This window comes from Castor canadensis, chromosome 9 (genome assembly GCF_047511655.1).
Source record: "Castor canadensis chromosome 9, mCasCan1.hap1v2, whole genome shotgun sequence".
Taxonomy (NCBI): domain Eukaryota; kingdom Metazoa; phylum Chordata; class Mammalia; order Rodentia; family Castoridae; genus Castor; species Castor canadensis.
This window is the reverse complement of record NC_133394.1, coordinates 11722250-11743719: the sequence shown is the minus strand read 5'-3', so window position 1 is coordinate 11743719 and position 21470 is coordinate 11722250. Positions and strand designations below refer to the sequence as shown.

The following is a 21470-nucleotide window of genomic DNA, read 5'->3' as shown; positions in this document are numbered from 1 at the left end:
CCTCAAATATCAGAACAGAAGATAGTCTTCATCTTCCTAAGAGTTGGAGTAATACTATAATCATCTAGATAACATCTGGCCCTCAGGCCAAAGCTAATAAAGGATGCATTTGTGTGACTCTTCTAGTGTCTCTCCACATCATGCCTGGGATTTTAAGCTTTGAGGCAGTCCTGGAATCCCACCACAGGAGGCCTTCATTTCATCAAGAAATTAATTTATATACAGGTCCCCTATGTGACATAGCTTTGACTTTCCAAAGGCACCAGGTCTAGTCTTCCCCAAAAATATCACAGCTCTATTTATTTGTATCATTACACTTCTACTGAATTTCTTCCTAGTAGAGTGATTTCTACCTAGCCTCTGAGCTAGGGACACTTAGAGTCAACCATTTCACCTTCATTAGAAAAAGAAAGTTACTGGGTACTATAGCAAAGTTAACAAGAAAAAACAAAAATCATCAGTCATAGTTCTCATTTTTTTCTAAAAAAATGATCAGATTATAGTTTTTTCTCTAATTTTACATTCCTTCTGTATTGTTACTTTTCCCCTCTTCAGCAAAAACAGTCAGTGGGCATCCCTGCCTACCAACATCGTATGCATTTAAACTCTTCTGGGTTCGGGAGAATAGTGTTAGATAGCACAATCCAAAATAAATCCAGTAGAAAGGCAGAAATAAAAGTAAAAATCTGCTGATGAATGAATCATTGCACAGAACCATTTGATGAAAATAGTTAGAATTCTTGAATAAAACAAAACCAAAGCAAAATCCCCAAATACTGCATTCTTTTGGTCTTATAAGTTGAAGGAGGTCATTTATGCATAGCATTCTTGGAGTGGAGTTTTATTTGGGTAATGCACAGTGGTAAGAACAGATGGAAGATAAGTATAACACGTTTTGACTTTGGAAAACATATTTTTTCAGGGTTCTCTCTTGGATACGAAAGGAATCCCAGGCAGATTAGGTTTTAGTATTCAAAGGAGTTGTCTTCCCATGAGGCAATCCACTCACTCAACGTTCATTCACCTTTCTAGGGAGATATTTCCAGTATGTATAGATCCATGATATTCATGGGTTTCATTTACGAAAATGCAGTCATTAATGTACTGACTTGGCATTTATAAAGCAATTATTAGATCTGATAAGTGCTTTTAAGGAACCACTTGAGTATGACTGAGTCAATAAAAAATATTTTACATACTAATAACCAAATATTGGTAAATGTTAGTATATTGTTGTTAGTAAACATTTTTGCATAGATGTCATTCATAAAAGACCTAATTTCTTCCTTCTTTTCACTGTCAGATGAGACAATTGAGTGTAAGAGTTTGTGATTTACTCAGTGCTTACAGATTTGTTTGTGATTTACTCAGTGTGATTTACAGAGTGCATCGAGGCTGCATCTCTGGGATTCTGACATCTCAGGGTCTCTGCATGACATCTTACTGCTTTAGCCATAGAGCTAGTAAACTATGTCAGCTCTTAGGAGGAAAAGAGATAAGTGAAGCTCCCAATATAATCATTATTGTTGTTTTCTGTGCCTGGTTTTAGCTATAGAATATAATGAAATACGAAGTGCCGTTATTACTTTTTCCTTGTTTGGTATTGGGGTATCTGAAGATCTGCACAAAGCATTTCAATTTAATAGAGATTCTCTCTGTTCTTAGGGGAGTGAGGCTGAGAGTTTCTCTGATGAAATGGAGACACAGCTGCTCACTTCTGGGAACTAACCACAGCCCACAAATTTACCCGATAAGAACTCAGAAAAGAAGTGACTTTTTTGAGCAAAGTTGTCAGGAGCTCAAAACGAGGATTTGAGAGTGCCCCCTGAAAGTGGTCAACATGCCTGTGTGTAAACACAGTGGCCTCAGCTTTAAAATCCAACAACTAATAGACATCAACATTAGAAACAACAGAAAACCAAAGGTGAAAAAATTAAACACTTTCAAAGGGCAACTAAAGGAAATGATCAAAATAGCTACCAAAGAACAGTAAAATCTAAACCGAAGTTTTGCTTTCCTTTTAGTGTTATGTTGACGTTATTGAAACCTTGCATCAATAGTTTTTAAAAGTGTAGATCTCTTGGGTTGAGCAATAAATGATCATAGCTGCGGTTCTTCCAAGGGGAGGTTAGTTACCTCATGCAAGAGAGCAAGTTAGCACACCAAGGACACAGCTAGTAGCATTCCACGTATGCAAGCTAACAGAGAATTCTCGCCATGTGAATGTGAGCTTTTAATGTTTATAAACTTCTAATTCTTAATAAGCAAAACCAAAATAAGAATTGAAAGGCCATTCAAAGAGATAATGTGCAGAATGCCTCAAAAATACTGAGGGTTAAATAAACTGCGGCTATTATTTTTTCCATATGTCCTTTCCCAAGCTCTCCTGTATTGCTTGAGGCATGTGGTTTAAATAAGGAAAGTTTAAGACAAAGAAAGAACCAGATAGAAGAAAGAGGATCTCAAAATCTGGCAAGAAGTTAAGAAGTTAGATAATTTTGCTAGCGTTGCTTAGCTATTAGAATTGGATGAAAAACCAGGCCTATTTAATTTCAAACCTCCTGCTTTTCTATCTTATCCTGCTTCTATAGTTGAGATGATGTGTAAGCCATTGAGAGGTGATAATTACATTTATAGCTCCTTTGCTTTCTAGTGTCAAATTGAAACCATATTACCTTTGTCCCAGTGGAAAAGGCCCTGCAAACTACAGTAGCCCGTGACAAAACTTAGACACACCGGTCCTTCTCTGCCTGCCTGCTGTGGGTCAGAGGGGTGGGGTAAGGATGATGGAGAACCCTGTACACCCTTACCATGAAGTTTGGGATTCAAAACTCAGTTCCCTGAGCAGTAGCTCCATTCCTCAGCAAGCTACCAGCTGAGCCTAACTTGAGCCACCTCTGGCATTTAGCCTCATACTTTAGCAACCCAAATTGAAGAAGCAAAATTACTATTTCAAAATCAGAAGAGAAGCAGAGCCAGAAGAATAGGTATTAGACTTGCTATAAAGGAATATTTGGCTGTATTTTTCTTCCTAGAATTAGGAAGATGATATGTAGGAGGAGAAAATATTCAAGGAAATATGGTATGGCAGTGAGCTAGGACTGTAACTTGAGCCTGCTGTCTCAAGGGAAAGTTCTTAACATTTGTGGCCCCTGGGCAAGAATTAGTCTATCCTTATCCTACTGCTGTCTCCCAGGCTGGTCTTGAATTCCAGACAAAGGGCTTTTATAACCAGTCCTCTGCTTTCCCTTCTCCTGCTTTTGCTCTGCTGTGGTAGGGTAGCCACTCTTCTGTTTCTGTGGGTGAGAACCATAGGAGGCCAGTGCTGGTGAATAGGGAGGGAAGGACCAAGTGTGTAAAGATTTGAATGAACTCAGCCAGCCTGGTTTCCTGGACATGGCTCAATCAATTTACCTCATCCAAGAGTGTGAATTACAGCTCAGGCTGTAATAACTAATGAAAGTCCCTGAAGCCCTCAAGCAGTATTGCATTGTCACACTATAGCTAGAGCTCAGAGCAGTCAAGAACTTGCAGGAGCTGCAAATGTGGTCAGTGGAAATGAACTCTCAATTCAGCTCGGCAGCACGTGACTTCCTATTTCTGTAAGGTACTTCCAAGGGACTTCCTCTGTAAAACCAGCCAGAGCCCCAGGAGATTTCCTTCTGTGCTGTAGTGAAGTTCACTTTCAACCCGGGACAGAAGTTTTCCCTGATATATGGTGTTACTTTTTTTTTCTTTCTTTCTCCCCTGCCGTTGCCAGCATGCAAGGATCTTGTGGCTCCTGTCCGTGATCGGAAACTGAATACCGTGGTGCAGATCTCAGTAATCCATCCCGAAGAGCAGAGTCTGATAAGATACTCCAGCACTGAAATTGTGGAGGTGAGCACGCTGTTCTCTCTCTCTCTCCCCCTCCCTTCCTCTCCCTCTCCTCCTCCTCCTCCCAACCACTACCCCGTCTATATGAGTTAGATCAAAATCTGTAGCCTGTTATTCTCCTGTGGTTAAAGAACACATACCTGAGGTTATTAAGCATTCCTTGCAACTCCCCAGAATAATAAGTACATGGGGGAAGAACTTGCCTTTTTCATTGAAAGACCTTATTTTTCTTGCATAGATAGAAAACTTTCCACTTTGGCTTCCCAAATAGAGAACAGAATTGAAAGAGAAAGAAAGAAAAAAAAAAGTACAGATTTTGAATGAAATGGAATGAGCATATTCACTTTAGGAAGTTCTAAACATGTTAAGTGTTTTTGTTCTTTTCCTTTTCTTCCGTACTCTTCAGTCTGATTGTTGAAATTTTCTCTGCTGTGTGTCTTTCAAAGTATGATGTTTTTCAGAGAAAGGTAGGTTGATTCCCTTGAAGAACTGTGGTATTTCCAGGCAAAAGGTGTAAATATTACTCATCTGATGAGAGATTTCCTATTTACATTTATTGTTACTAATAGAGCATTCAGAATGTGTCAGGAGGAAACTCGGTATTGTGTTGGATCAGATTCAAAAGGGGAAGTGCCTCCTTTTTGATTATTTTGTTCTGATCCCACATTTCACAACCTCGGTGAACAAGAGATACTTATTTGAACATCTGGGGCTGGAGAAAGTGTGTTCTAAATTCCTTCAGATTTGCTTGTTTTTCTTAGACTTGTGAGCAATGTCTGTTTGGATGAGGAGTTTCTCTGTCAGAGCTGAAGCAGACTGCCCCAGACCCGGCTGGTGCAGTGCTGCCTTTGCCCTGGTGCAGTTGGTGGAACAAATGATTCAGGCTGAACTTGAGTCACTTTTTTATACTTAATGGAGCTCTGAATCTGTCCTTTGGAAACTTCAGGTTCCAGTGCTGTATAGTCACCACCATAGCTGAATTAATACAAATAATCTTATACAAAAAAGATAGTGTGACTAAAATTGTTCAGAAAAATATTTTCAAGTACTTTTCTAAGTTATTTTAAAAATATTGCTAATTTAAAAATTTTACGTATGTATGTATGTATTTGTGAGTTTTTCTTTTTTCCCCAATTACTTTAATGTGGTTAGATATGTGTTGCTATTTTGGGCTGTTTTATTAACTGTCTGTCTCCAGACATCTGACATGGGACCAAGCAAAAAGTACTTTGCATTTTGAATAAAAGAATGAATAAATGAACGAATGAGTAACATGGGCTTTCAGAAACTTCCATAGATAGTTAGCCTGTGTGTGTGCTTGTGTGAGTGCGTGCGCCTGTGTTTGTGCATGTATATGTGTATAAATTTAATGTTGGCTGTCAGCTCTTTAAAACTGTATTCGGAGACATTGAACTACCCTGTGTGTTGCGACCTGAGCTAGTAATTTGGTAGCCCCCAGTCCGTGATATGTAGGGTTTCTTTCATCAGTTTTTGAGATGGTCTAGGGAAAAAAAACATAACATCTAAAACAAACACTTCCAAAGGAATCATAGTAAGAAAAAAAATAGAGATCATAAAATTACCAAATAGCTGTTTGAGAGAACAACTTCATTTTAATCTGACCAGTCGCTGAGATTATTTACATAAATTGTAAGTTATAACTATTAGATACTTTTAAAATGGACTGACAACTGGCCTTAATGAAAGGTACTGCATAGAATAAAAATGTAGTGCTTTTTAGGACTCATCATTTGCTGTTCTGACAACGATTGAACTCCACGTACTATCAACAGTCACCCCAGTGCCATCGCAACCCTTATTGTTGCCCCTGGGCAACATTTGCTAATTCAGATCTCTCTTCGAGTAGAAGCATTTCCTAGAAAAACAGACTCAGACACACTTTCTGCATTCTCATATGTCACTGCATACCACCGGCCAACTGCAGTTGCTGCCTTACTGAATCCAAGTTGTCTGCATGTACTGTTCCAGGGAACAAGAGACCCACTGTTCTTGACTGGTGTCACATTCCCACCGGAGTATCCCATCTATGAGGAGACCAAAATAAAACTCACAGTCTATGATGTCAAGGACAAGTCTCATGACACCGTAAGTACTTACACTTCTTGATTTCTTTGGGAAAAGGAGTTGTACTTTTCCAAACTCTTGGACTTTGGATGCAACTGGTGTTTTTCAAAGAGGGTATTAATACTGTGTTTATACTTGTCGTGTGTTTATAGTCTGCTGGGTGTTGTTCAAATTCATTTGGCTGATTGCCAAACTGGCAATTGGTGAGGAGCAAAAGCTTGCAGAACAGATTTTTCTCATTTTTAGGAAGGCTGACTTGATCTCTTGGTTTACATTTGTGTTGCTGTTGCGTTGATCTGAATGGATATCATGAGCAGGAAACAAGTCAAAGACATTAAATAACACTTTAAAACTTTCTAGCTATTGTAATTATTCTAAAACCTGGGGATGCTGAAGTGCTCTACTCTTAGAATTTTTTGTTTTGTATACTCTATTTTTGTCCTGATGTTGTTACTAGCACCAAAGCCAACAGAGAAGGTAATAGGACGTTCTAGTTGGGGAAGGGTTAATTGGCTTCTTTACATTGAGGCCACGCAAAGTCCTAATGATGTCTTGCCCTAGATATTTTAGTCTTCTTGCTTGGGCTGGAACTTTCTTCCAGCTGCTAATCACTTCTGAGTAGGTATTAGACACTGTCCCTTTGAGGGTACCCTTACAATTCCTAGACAGGTAAGAATGTTACTGGGGTTATGCAGAGGAGAGGGTATCCTTTGACTTTCTCCCATTAGTGTGCACTTTTGTGTGTTTTCCAGGCAGGGGAAGGATGGGAATCTGAATGGCAATAGTGCAGCATGAGGAAGGATGTTCTTGATGGCAGGTGGAGCAGTAGGTTCCAAGAGGGTTCTGGTTGAAACTAAGGGAGGTTTCTGGGCCTGAAGAACAACACAGCGCCTCGTACAGGGGATGTGTAGCTTTTCACTCTGCCATTACTTAGGCATTTCAGTTTTGCCACAATGATTCTTTCCTGTACAACACAGCCAGAAGGAACTTACATTCAGTTCAATGGTGGGGCAATTTAATAGAGGCAACAGATGTATATCAAAGTGTTTTCTATTCATCTTAGCCCCAGAAAAGTTTGTTTCCCTAAAATTGTAGCACAAATTCACAGTTAAATGCATGGAAAACAAATAGTCATGGGAGTCTGGAGAAGTTATTAAGAAGGAAGTTTTTCTAGCTAGACTGTCTGGATTTATTACACCTACCAGCTTTCTGACTCTGGGATAATTAATTTTTGGTGCCTCTTTCCCCTTTTATAGTATTTACCTCATGGGGTTGTGACAAGGATTAAAGAAATTATGCATGTTTAGAAGACTAGCTGCTACAGAGTAATTAGCAAATGCAAGTTGCTGCTATGACTGCTTATTGTTTTGGCTACAGCCTCATAGTTCCTCATAAATAGTAAAATTCAAATAAGGGGAGATTAACCAAAATTTTTTCTATATTTAGTACCTTTGCCTTTCTCAAGTGGTCCTACATTTGTTGTTTCAGACTTTTCTGAAAAAGAGGTGAGAATTAAGGTGAGAACTGAAATTGAAAATATTTTCTTGGGAGTTTTATTTTTTTTCTTTCTATTCTTCTTGATTGGGTGTTGGGTAATGTGAGGTAAAGGAGTAGATTGAGGGGACACTGAGGGAACATCTGGACCAGGTTCAATAGATTGTGCATACAGCCTCCACAGTGGATTTTTTTTTTTTCAGTCTCTGTCAGAGGAGAGAGAGAAATGAAGGGAACAGATGAAAAATAGTGAAGTTGGGGAGGAGGGAAATCTGGTTCAAACAGTTGGTGAGGCAGGCTGATACAATTGTACAGAGAAGTAAAGAGCAGAGATGATCAGGATGAAAGGAGAAGCAAGCAGAAACTATGGAATTTTATGTTCTGCAAAGCACTTGATTACATTCACTCCTCTAACAGTCCAAAGTACAGACAGAATAGAGAATACAGAAAGGGTAGATTATAGGAACTGTTTGTACCACAGTTACTACCAAAGGTCAAAGGTGTTTCTTTCCTCTTCAGTCCCCTTCACTTAAAATACGCATGTATATTAATGCTCTAGAGATAAATGATTTTCTTACTCATTAATTATGCTTTTTGTTGATTTGAGTTCGGGAAACCAATTATTTGGAATCTTTTAAAGACTTTTTCCTTGATCAGAAGTGTTATTACATAAAAGTATTGGATGAACTAGAATCCCTGCTGTGAAATAAAATTTTTGAAATTTGAGTATACTTAAGAAATGCAACCAGCTTTCATTTATCAAATCCTGTTAATTAAAGCATAACCTCTTCCTCAAAATAGCTAACAATTAGCTGCGGTGATGGAAGTGCAAATAGAAACACAGTTTGTTAATATCCTAGTCGTCCTCAAGGACACTTGTAGACCTTATTCTGCATCTTTTCCTCTCATTTCTTATGTTTTTCTTTGGGGTGGGGAAAGGAAGCAGGTGCTTTAGAGTACAGTTTAGAATTATAACCACTTAACAACCTAAGTATTTTAAGATCATAATACTTTTAAGTTATAAGGGATGAATTTGTGAATATTTGCATGCTTGGAAAGATTAATGAATTATCTGCAAATATTTAAAAGTAGTTTAACTATTTGGGTCTAGCAAATGATTGGTACAGTTAGACCAACCCAGAGCACTTAGACCTTCTGTATTTGTTGAATAATAACTAGTTAAGGCACATGACTAAGTTGGTTGGATTTTCCTATTGAGCTAACTTGGAGTTAAGTAGTAAGATAAATGTGTTAGTTTGCCACTTCATATTCACTTCCATACCGAGTAGTATTAGATGCTTTTAGAGAGAAATAATGGCCTTCCTTTTGTACCTTTGATGCAGCTGTTACCTTGTTAACTAATTGTTCTTGTACTCTTTTAAGTACCTTGAACTAAGATGGACTATCTTAGTGATTTCAGCAGAAATCCAATCAGTCATAACAGCAAATGAGAAGAATTGAACTGTTGGTTCAGAGTGACTGTTGTTCCCTCCTACTACATCCTTCATCTTTCCCACTCATGGTGGTACCTCCCTGTACAACAGATGATCAGATAATGCTTGCCAGGTGGGGGTGGGGTCCAACATAGAGAGTAGGGTCTTCATTAAGATTTAAATGACATTTTTGACTCTTTTCTACATTATGTGGAAATTATCTTTTTAAGAGTGTGCTACTATAATATCTAGCTGTTTTGTGGGGGGCGATGGGGAGGCGCTATAAAGCCTGAAATTGAAATTCATGGCTATGAAAGCAAAGCCCAAGTTCTACCAGTGAAGTTGGTGTCTTGGGAAAGTATACTAGCTATGTGCCCATTTTAAATCTCCTGGGAACAGAAGCATGGACAAAAGTGTTTTCAGAATGTTATGTACAATAGTCAGCCTTAGGAAGTCCAGCTGGGATTCTGAGTCTTTCATATTACAGTAAAAATACCAGAGCAAGGAGAAACTTGGATGGCAAAGACTATTACTTTCAAAATTTGTTCTCTTTCCTCACCACCCCCCATACAACTTGGTGCTTTGCAAGCATGTGATTATGTCACAACATTGCTTTTGCCTGTGGCTGAACTTTGAATTTCTGCTCTATTTTTGTAAAAGTACACACTGACCTCATTCTTTTTGCTCTGAGGGTAAATAAATGTTTTCTGTACTCTCAAGTAATAAGTGTATAGGACAAATGTGGTATCAAGTAGACACTGAACATTTCTCAGGTGAGTATGTATATCCTAACACATTCTTTTTTGCTACCAATTGCTAACAGCACGTTTGAACTTCTCAGGAAAATTGACCTTATCAAGATTGGGTGCAAATTTATTGCATCATTGTGTTATACACCTAAGTTCTAGTTTGATTCCCTAGACAGAACTGTTCAGCTTACTTTTTATATTTTATATTATTTCCATGAAAATAAAACCATTTTCTGTGTAGTATATGACTTTACTGGATTTTCACCATTGACTATTTAAGAACTCTAACTATTAAGAAACAAATTTTTCAAGCTGAAAATAATTGAGGTAATTGATCTCAGAAAGATATTGAGATTGTTGATCACTAACTATACATCAGACTCTATGCTTAATATGTTATAGATGATTTCTTCTTTAATCTCCGTAAGACTTCATTAAAGGAATTATAAAGATGAAGAGTTGGTATTCTGAGAACTTTAGTCCATGCAGAGGTGCTTTATTTTCTCTAGGCTCTGGTGCGGTGCATACATTGTTGATAGGATTGCCTTCACTTTCACTGCCACTGTATACTATTTTAAATTCAACTGATACTTTAAAAATATTCTTCATTTGAGCTTAAAAGTTGATTGAGAAAAAGGCCAGCATGGTGGAGCATACCTGAAATCCTAGCTATTTGGGAGGTAGAGGTAAGACAATCACAGTTCAAGGCCAGTCCTGAAAGTGGTGGTGCCTGCCTGTAATTCTAGCTACTCAACAGGTGGAGGTAGGAGGATTTCAGTTCAAGTCTAGCCCAGGCAAAAATGTGAGACCCTGTCTCATAAATGAACTAAAAAAGCAAAAGGATTGAGATCATGGCTAAGGTGGCAAAGTGTTTGTATAGCAAGCATGTGGTCCCGAGTTCAATCCCAAGTGCTGCCAAAAAAAACAATAAATAAATAAAATTTACTTAGGAAAAAGTCAGTATTCAAATATAGGAGGAAAATCTATATCCCAAATTTTAAGCACTTAAATTAAGGATATATACCTAATCATAAATTCCCAAATAAATTTTATGATGGAGCATAAAAAAAAAGAAAAGAAAACCTGTTCATATGTGTTGTGAAAAGTGTAAGTTTGTGGCTCACACTTTTGCTTTGTTTTTCCCTTTTCTTTAAGTTTTTGTGAGTCCTTTCAACCTGTCCATTCTCTCAGCCTTTGCCTTTGGAATGCTCCTATCCGTGTTGGGACATAGTTTGCAAATGGAGCTACAGATTTCATAGAAAAGGAGCTCAGGGCCCTAAAATATGGCTGTCCTTCAAAGGAAGATCCCCTCCTGTCTACCTGTTCAAAAGTGACAGATCATTATGAACAGCAAATTGATTTCTGTGGAGGCATAATTTACATACAGTAAAACTAACAATCTTAAATGTTCAGTTTGATGGGTTTGACCACTGCTTAGGCCCATGTAACCTTCATCCAAGGCAAAATGCAGAGCCTGATCACCCCAGGACATTCCCTTGTCCCTTTCTGTAGTCATTTGCTATCCCACTCAACCCCAGTCAACACTTTCCCGTGGTTTCATTTTGCTTGTTGAAATTTATGTGAATGAAATCATATAGCATATGTGCTTTGTAGCTACCGTCTTTTGCTCAATGTGTGGTTTAGTTCATTCACTGCTGTATCAATCAATAGCCCGTTCCTTTATGTTGCTGAATTACATTCTGTTGTGGTGAAATGACACAATTTGTTTATTCATTTTCTGATTGATGGACATTTAAGTTGCTTCCTGCATTTGACAATGATGAATGAAAGAACTATAAACATTGTATACAAATACTGTATGGATTTTTTTTTCTTTTGGGTAAATACTGAGGAATGTAACTGTTTGAACATAGGGCAGATTCATGTTTAACTTTCCTCAAAACTGTCAAACTATTTTCCAGACTTCTTATATGTCTATGCTGCTACTCATATTATATGAGAGTTACAGTGACCTCACAAGACAGTCTTTTTCATTTAGCTGTCCTACAGGTCATGAAGTAGCATCTTATTGTGCTTGTGATTTGCATTCTCCTGATGACTAATTGTGTTTACTGGCTTCTGTACACTTATTGACCATTTATCTTATACATGTCTTTTGCCTATGTAAAAGAGTTTGCTTTTCATTTTTGATTTTTAAGCATTTTTCATATGCAGTAGATATAAGCACTTTTGTTGAACATATGTGCTACGAGTTTTTTCCAGCCTTTGATTTGTCTAATAACTTCCTTCATGTTGTATTTGGTTGACCAGAAAATTTTAATTCTATGTCTAGTTTATTTTATTCATGATTAGTGTTTCTTTTTTAATGATGACAAGAGTACTTAAGATGAGATCTATCCCTTTGACGAAATCTGTAACAATTTGGTTTAGTCATAGGGACAATGTTATAAGCAGATCTTTAGAACTTATTCATCTTTCATAATTGAGACTTTCTGTCCATTGCTTATAACTTCTCCTTTTCCCCTGCCCCCAACCCTTGGCAACCACAGTTCTACGCTCTGATTCTATTAGTGGGACTTTAGGTACCTCATGTAAGTGGAATCATGAAGTGTTTGTCCTTGTGTGACAAGCTTACTTCACTCAGCATAATGTCTTCATGGTTCATCCATATCATCATGCATTGCAGAATTTCCTTCTTTTTAAGAAGAGTAATATTCTATCACCTGTACCTACCACATTTTCTTTATTTGCCCATGGATGTTTAGACTGTTTCCATATCTCAGCTACCCTGAGATATGTAATCCTGATTTAAATTCTTTTTAATAAGCATCCGGAGGAAGTGGGATTGCTGTATTTATAAACTCTAGATTTCATTTCATTCGTTTTACTTTTATCCTGAGTTTTCTGATGAGTTTAACAAAAGCTATGATTTCATAGTGTGTGTGACTTCTCAGTGTCTCACTGGAGGTGACCGTCTCTTGCAACTGATTTATAACTTAACCTTTTTACACATGTGCATTTCTCTCTGTCCCTTTTAGTTCCACTCTCTGTAAGTTATGCCTCTAGTGCATTGCTGCCCATGTTGCTCTTTGTACTCTGTCATTTTTCTCTTCCTGTTCTTTCCATGTGCGCTGCCCTAATCTGCAGACACTCAGCAGTACTCATTCTATATCATCTGTTCAGGGTTTTTTCTTGACTTTGGTTTTGTTTTTGACTTTCACAACAGAAGAAAGAGTATTCATTCACAGGCCACTTTCCTCAATAAAGTGCATGAAGAAAGACAGGTTCTTTAACAGTGGAATGAGAAAGTGAGCTTAATCATGAATTTAAGGAAGTCTTTTAGCCATGACACTGTAAAACTACTAGAAGAAAACATAGAGAAATTTACAGGATACTGGCTTAGGAAAAGGTTTCTTGGAAATGACCCCAACAGCACAGTCAGCAAAAACAAATATAAACCAATGGGATTTCATCAAACTACAAAAAAGTTTTGGTATGACTAAGGGACACAATCAGTAGAGTGAAGGCATCACACCTGGGGTTAGAAAATATATTTTCATGCAGTCTATCTGATAAAGAGCTAATATACAAAGTATATCAGGAACTCAAAACAACTCAACAAGAAGAAAACAACCTAATTTGAAAAATGGGCTAAAGATATAAATAGACATTTTTCAAAAGAAGACATATTACAGACATACTTAAAAATGCTCATTACCAATAATCATCAGAGAAATACAAATTTAAACCACAGTGGGATATCAGTTCACATTTCTGGAGAGGCTATTATCAAACAGACACAGGATAACAAATGCAGGTGAGGATGCGGAGAAAAATAAACCTAGGTGAGAATGCAAAATTGTTACAGCCATATGGGAAATCATATGGTGGTTCCTTTAAAACATTAAAATAGAACCATTATATTACCCAATAATCCTATTTCTGAGTATATATCCAAAGGAGTGGAAATCGGTGTATTGAAGAGATTCTGTCATTCCTGACTTCGTTGCAGCATTATGGAAGTAACCTAAGTACCATTAGACAGATGAGGGGATGCAGAAAATGCATGTTATATACACCATGGAAGACTATTGACCCATAAAAAGAATGAGCTTCTATAATTTGAGTTAATATGGATGAGTCTTGAGGACATTAAACCAGACACAGAAAGACAAATATCACATGATCTTGTCTGTATGCAGAATCTAAAAGAAGTCAAATGGATAGATGTGGGCAGTAAAATGGTGTTGAAGAGAAAAGGGTAATCTTGATTAACGCGATCAGATTCTGTTTGGAAGAGGAATACGCTTTCTTGGTCTACCAGTAGTGACTACCATTAAGTAACCATGCATTGTGTATTTCAAAATTGGTAAAAGCGTAGATTTTAAATGTTCTATCCCCAAAAATTCTCATAAGTGGGTGAGGAGGCTGACTTACTAATTAGCTTTATTTAATCATTCCATAACATAAACATATTAAAACATCACATTGCACCCCAAAAATGTAGCTATTTTTAAATTTAAATTCATTTAAAAATAAACAAATATTTTATCATGAATAAATAAGCAAATAAAGATACAAGATCTTTTGGTTGCTTCAGAAAGAGGCCTGACTATAATGTAGCCACAGTTTTATTTCTTAGGAACCAACAGAACTATTGACTCAGTATTTTTACTCTTGACTATCTATGAATTTGTAAGTTACAGAAAAGTTGTTTAACTTAGCCTAAAATTACAATGCTTGAATTATTTTTCCCTTTTTAAATTAAATGGAAATGTTAGGTAAGTCTATTTCCTATTCTGGTTTCAAAAGTGGAAATTTTATTACTGTTAACCATTCACACGAGAAGCATAATGTAAAATGTGTTTTCTAATGGGACACTGGAGCCTTACCTTCATTCACACTTGAGGATGGTTTTTACTTTAGTTTTCACTCTTGTCCACTTGTGAATAGTGAGAAGTTTTACTTTTAAGCATCAGGTGATAGCACTAACGAGAGTGCTGAGGGAGCTGTTGGTGGCTTGGGAGTGAAACTGCTGTGCACAGACTAGGGTTTAGTCATGTCCATGTAAATCTGATTGGCTGTACCTTTTCAGAGAATTTTAGGAAACTTATGCTCCTTCATCAGAAGGAAGTAGAACTTTAGGCAGTCAGGTTTGACCCAGAGCCATACAGCCCAGGTGAGGAGCAATTACTGTTTCATTTTGTGAATTTTTTTTTTTCTTTTCTAGTGCTGGGAATCAAATCCAGGTCCTTGTGACAAAAGCTCTATCAAAGAGCCACACATCCTCAGTGATTACTCTTTCACGAGCCCTCTTTGGGTATTGTATCAGGGATGTCTATTAATCACTGGTACCTAAAAAGATCACTGTGATTATAGGGGGAAAATAGAAAGCTTTCTCAATGTATTTTATGAAGGCTAGATAACTTTAATACCTAACGTGGATGAGTGGTTTAAAAACTGTAATCAAATTTCAATTAAAAACAGGTGCAAAATTATAATGTTTCAATACTATTCTGTAGAATTCATCTATGTCTGAAAAAATATACTTGAACCAGGTAAAGTTTATTTTGTGAAAGCAAAATAAATATCCCCACATCTGTCAACATAATCCATTTTGTTGATAACTAAAGGAGAAAACTCAATGCTAAAGAGGAATTCAATAGTGTGACCACACTAAACAGAAAAAGATGATAAAATTATAAAATCTACCCTATTAAGGTAATACAAATATTCTAAACAACCACGTGCTGAAGAAATTTAAATTAATCACTAAGTTATCCATATCATCATTATTATTCAGCACTTACTGGAGGGTATAGGAAAGGAAATGAGAAAATTATATTAGCTATGTAAAATTTGAAGGCAGGGAACAAAACTTTCTCTCTATTGATATGACTGAAATTCCAAGAAAGCCTAAGAGACTTTAGTAAATAAAAATCTAATATATTTTTTGCTTAGTTGATTATAATTTGGTTGGTTATGGTAAATCTACTTTTAAATCAATAGCTTCTTCCTTTTGATAACAAAGTATAAAATCTAGAAAAGTAAAGCACGAAGACTTAAGAACATACGGAAAAGAAAGTGTGAGCTTGTCTCATAGTAATGAACACTTAGAGAATGAAGGCATGCCAGTAGGGGTGGTGAGAATGAATTAAGATGCATCCACACAACAGGATATCACAAAGTCTTCATGAAAGAAGGATGAAATGAATTGAAGTTCTGAAAGCATACCTGAAGAAAAGCCATGTGATAATTGCACAACTGAGAAAAACAAGATGTTTCAGAAAATGTTATGTATAATTTTTTTGGATAACTTTACTGGAGTTTGAACTCAAGGCTTCACAATTCCACAGCAGGTGCTTTACCACTTGAGCCATGCCACCAGCCCTTTTTGATTTGGTTATTTTTGATATAGCATCTTGCGTTTATGCCTAGGCTGGCCTGAACTGTGATCCTCCTATTTATGCTTCCTGTGTGGTGGGGATGACAGCTGTGTAGCACTGTACTCAGCTTTTTATTGGTCGAGATGGGGTTTTGTAATCTTGTTGCTGAGGATAGCTTAGAACGGTGATCATCCTGATCTCTACCTCCTGAGTAGCTAGCGTTATAGACTTGAGCCACTGTGCTCAGCTATTCTTTCATTTTTTAAAAATCTAATAATGAAAAGCGTCTTTATATATGTATGTGTATTATGTTTGCATCCATTGAGTTTATAACTGCATACAACTATTATGACTATGTAGAAAAACACAGGAGGATCTTACAGCAGGTGAGATGGAGGAGGAGACCAGTACCTAAGGAAATGAGGGAAAAAAAGAAGGGTATGAAACAAAATAATAGCAGAGTAACATGGTTATATGCATTGATTTTCTGAAAGATACCCTTGCTTCTAATAAAACAAAATATATGCCATTTAAAACTTGAGTGCCATTTCTGTTACTTACACACAAAGTACACTGTCCTGAGTATCATTTTTACATTTTGAAAATTCATTTCAATAAGACTGTCAACTGCCTCTTGTGGAAGGGACCACTGTGAATAAATGGCAGCCCAGGAGCCTGCTGGCAGGCGTGCACCTAGGGATATGTGACAGACCAGGTGTCAGTGGGCACCTGAGGGAATGAAGGTAATCACTGAGAATACCACCACAGCAGGTCAGTGCAGAGGAAGAGGAAAACAGCAGTCACCTGCAATACTTCCTGAAGTGCCTGAAAATGCTGATAGGACCAGGAGAAAGCACAGAAAGGCCTGTAGGAACTCCAAGGGTAGATGGGAACACACAATCTTGTGCTGTGTTATAGTTAGTAACCTGAATAATTTGTTCATCTTCAAAGTAGATATAGGAGCATTTATCTTTTTACCTGCTAATACCAATTAAATAATCTGATAACTGCCTGGCTTCTGAGATTTGTTAGTGAAATTGAATCCTGAACTGAAGGGTAGCTTATTTCTGTTTCACATTATTTCCTTCCATTCTGGGATATTTACCTCATTCCCAGAGTCTTCAAGTACTCTGCAGTTTGTTCCCATTTGCTTGGTGGCTTAGGCCTTTGGCGCCTGGCTGGCTAGTGAAGCTCTGTCTGCACTTTAACACTCTTGGCATAGCTGCACACAGGTGGCTGCCTAGGGAGAGCTCCATCTGAGTGTGGCGAGCTCCTAAGCAGCCCGACGTGGGCAGTAGAGACAAGTGTCTTGTACTGACTTCCTGTCAATGTTTGGTTTTGCAAAACTGAAATGTGATGCATTGCCAAAATATTTCTTCTGCTTAGAAGGGAGCAGAAGCTTGTTATTTAAAAGGTTAGTCTGCTTTGGCTAGGAATAGTTTTTAATTGCTGTAAGTTTATATATGCTGCACAGTGGGAACAAAAGGAACTTCTGAAGAAACATAGGCTTTCCTTTGGAATAATTTGAATAGAATGATAATTACATCTAGGTTGAGACTGGTATTTAAATTCAGGTGAAACTTATTTTTAAACTCTCTAAGAAAAGCTGTGCGTGCTAGGACAGAAGGTGATGTCATGTGCTGAAAAACGTTAAGGGACATCTGTTTCCACATCATAAAGATTTCTTCTTGTTTTGTCATAAGTAAGGTTATTTAAGTTTTATGGCCTCCAGTAAGGCTGTTTTTGAGGATGTGCTCATCGAAGATGGAGCTAAATGATGAGGTGGCAATTGCCCCTTGTACTGCATCCAAGGAACCTTTGTGTGGGTTCACAAAGATCTTAATCTTTCACACCAACTGGGGTAATAGCTTTGAGCAATGATAAAGATAGCAGCTTTTGGAAGGCACCATACAGATTTATTGATTAGATATGCAGCCTAGAAATGATCTATAAAATTTTACATAATGTATTGATATTTTTTAAGTTGCCACTTGAGTGTTTTAAAAATCGTACTAATAGTTATATTAGCATTTTGCAATGTGTGAAAGTAGTTTCCAAGAAAATATTAATTGGATAGGATCTAAGTAGAAATAAGAGCTCACCCACCACAACCCCTACCCCACCCCACTCCACCTCATCCCACTCAGAGAGTTTGAAGCACATGTTTTAGCTACCACATTTGCTTGTCATTCTCAAATTTCAGCTGAGACAGTGAAATGTGCAGAGCAGCTTGCTTGGGCCTCAGAAGCCTCAGAACAACAAAGAAACTGGGGCCCCATCAAACTCTAGTCTTGTGGCTGAAGAGTCACACATACACACAATTTTAAATGTGAGTCTGTGCATTGAGTAATACTTATAAAATTGTTTATATATATAAACAACTATATATATATATATATATATATATATATACAGATAGATAGATAGATATAAGGCTTTAAACTTTAAATTGTAGACTCAAGTTCATTTGTAGCTAAAAAAAAAAAAAAGGCTTAAGGTATCCTTAAGGCAATGTCAATATTCAGAGAAATTTTCTCCTCTCTATAGAGAACCTTTGCAGTTAATGTAAGCTTAAGAGCAGAAGAGTTTCTATCAGGTGCTCTTCTGCTTTCCTCAGCATACATTTGGAATAAATAATTGCTTTTTCTTGGCTTTGATTTTGAACTTACAACCTCACCAAGTGTTAGAGAAAATACAATACCAAAATGGAAATGAACTATAATAGACTGTAAGAGGAATTTGAAAACCCACCAAGGAATGGACAATGCCAGTTTATAAACACCATTGTAGGGAAACAAATACACATACTGTTAAAAGCAACTGTACCAAGGATACTTTCCAACTTGAGATGAAGAATACAACTATTTGTCCTCTCATTGTTTCCTTCTTAGAAATGATGCCACACTGAGAGCAGATGACATAAAGTTTAAACCAGAAGTTCTAGTCTCAGATGTCCAATTTACTGTGTGACTTTGGACAAGTAATACTTTGAGAGAGCCTCAGTTTCCACAGCTCTGAAATGGAGCTTCAATATCTGTTCTATCCACTCACTACTGGAATGAAAATATGAAACACAGGTAAAATTGCTTTAGAAATGGAAAGTGCAGTAGGAATGAAGGTATCAGCAACATTTACTGCAAATACTAAGTTTGCACTCAGGCGTTCATTTCTGAGTAACCCTGTATTTCCAAGAGAAGTATTCATGGTTCGATGGTGTCAAACTCCATAAGGTTGACTGTGCTTCCAGGGCATTGGTCGTCTGGTATCTTGTCTATGGCCTTATCAGGTGATTTGTGACTAGAAAAGAGTCTATGCTGATGCTCCACAGCTGTTTCTCTTTGAAACACATGAAGAGCAATGGATAAGAACCAATATTCTGTTTTTATTTCTTAGTATTTCATTATTCTGATGCTGTGCTTTCTGATACTCCAATGTTTCCTGAGTATTTCTTTCCAAAAGAAGAGAAAATCTGCAAAACATGATGACTGCATAGGCACACCCACGCTTTCCATTGTAACAAAATCATTTTGAGACCTTGTTCTCATTTCTGTCCCATTACAAATGGCAGTGTGCTGGTGGGTCTTTCTTCTGAAACCACAGATGAGAAAGAATGTGAGAGAGAAAAAAATCCCTCTTCTTTCAGATTCCCTTTTCAAATCATTCTTATACCTGATGGGCTGACCAGCAAGTCACCCTATCTCTCTTTTTCACTCTTCTAACTCTGAGTCATCATCCAGTTTGATATATGAGTATGATTCCAACAGCACAAAATGAAAGGCTTTTGTAGGATTCTTTGACCTTGGACAAGGGAGAAAGTAAAAGCAACGAGTAAAGAATTCTTTTCTATGTTTTGCACAATCTTCCTTTTTCTTTTTTTCTTCCTTTTTCTTTAAAGACATTTGCTAGAATAAAAGAGATTAGTAGAATGTTTCTTCTCTAGCCTGACCTCAAGAAATTCATGAGTATTGAACTATGTTAGATTGTTTGAAGCAACTTCTGAGACCATAGCTACCTAAAAGTTGTATAAAAATTTTCTCACATGCTACGGGTAAAATGATTTAACAAGTTAGACTCTCAAAAAAAATCAAAGATAGAATAGAAGTAAGATATATATGCCATCACTGAATTACACATTGCATCAGAGAATAAGTTAGGGTAACGTATGGCAGATCAAGTTTACTTTACAGCTGAACCTATCATTTCACCCTTTATAGCAGCGCTAATTATTTGAACATTATAAAATATGAAGGTCAAATAAATGACATAGAACTTCATCAATTACAAATAATTTGTGCATCCTGCACCACATTTGATTCCCATGTTACTATGTAGAAGAGACTGCTGAAAAGTGAATTTAAATAATTTGCTTGAGATCATATTGAATTTGGGGCTAGGTTCCGATCTTCTGATACTGAATCCATTGGACTCTGGGAAGTTTCACAAGAACAGTATTAAGGTACCTAATTTTGTTAATTCTTTCACTTGGATGATGACTCAATCAGTTCGCCATAGAAGATAACCCACACTTTTAACTGTGATAACTTCCTAAGGAAGGGAAAGAGACTCAGTATTTGAAAGCTCTGTTGATGTCTGGGGTAGCTTCCTTGAATGTTGCCTTGCTCTCTGGGAGTCAGTGAATCAGAATACCATTACAAATGGCAGTGTGCCTGTGGGTCTCTCTTCTGAAACCACAGATGAGGAAGAATGTGAGAGAAAAAAATCCGTCTTCTTTCAGATTCATTTTCAAATCATTCTTATACCTGATGGGCTGACCAGCAAGTCACCCTGGTGCTAAAATGCCCCATGTTCCAATTGTTTCAGGCTTAATAACCCTGCCTTAGGTTGCTGTGTAACAGCTCTGGTTATTAGAAGTCAGTATCATTGGTTCCTGTCTTAGGTTTGTTGAGTTACAGATATGAGAGTTTAGATGAACTGAGATCTGGAAAGAAATAAGCCATGTTGTCAAGTGATCATGAGATCTTATTCAAGGATGCTGATAATAACAAGATGAAAATAGTCAAGTGGAGAGAAGAGGGAAGAACTGGTTATCTTAATGCTGTTTCCTCTCATGGGAAGTTCCCAGAGATTATATTTGCTACTCTATGGTTTCATTGTGTCACCATTTTTTAATTAATTTCAATGTTTTTATATTCATTCTCTATAAAAATGCTATTATGCTATTATGCTATACATGGAATTAAGTGATCATGGCAAGATTTATATTATTTAGAAACATCTAACAGTAGCTTGAATGATTAGGCCTTTTACTTTTTTTCCTAACCTAACAAGACATTCAGATGTGGGCAGTAGCCTAATGATATTATCAGAGGCCCAGGAATTTCCTTTCTTTCTACTTTTCTCCTTTAATCATCATGACCTCTATCCACTGGTTTGTTATCCCATTCTACATTCTTTCTTTAATCTTATTGGCCAGAATTACATCTCATGTATTTTCTTCCTAACTCTTTGTACTGGATTCTGCAAAA

The 21470-nt window shown here is 37.1% G+C and overlaps 1 protein-coding gene across 7 annotated transcripts in view; it reads left to right on the top strand.

The window, feature by feature from the left end:
- The window catches only part of Inpp4b (inositol polyphosphate-4-phosphatase type II B), a 395691-nt gene that overhangs the window by 21765 nt on the left and 352456 nt on the right, over positions 1–21470 (top strand). For all 7 annotated transcript variants that reach the window (XR_012435583.1, XM_074041203.1, XM_074041202.1 and 4 more), the window contains exons 3-4: positions 3761–3879; positions 5866–5982. Coding sequence is in view for 6 of the 7 variants with exons in the window: in XM_074041203.1 (XP_073897304.1) it covers positions 3761–3879; positions 5866–5982 (236 nt within the window). In the remaining variant the exon portion in view is untranslated. The remainder of the gene's footprint in view (positions 1–3760; positions 3880–5865; positions 5983–21470) is intronic.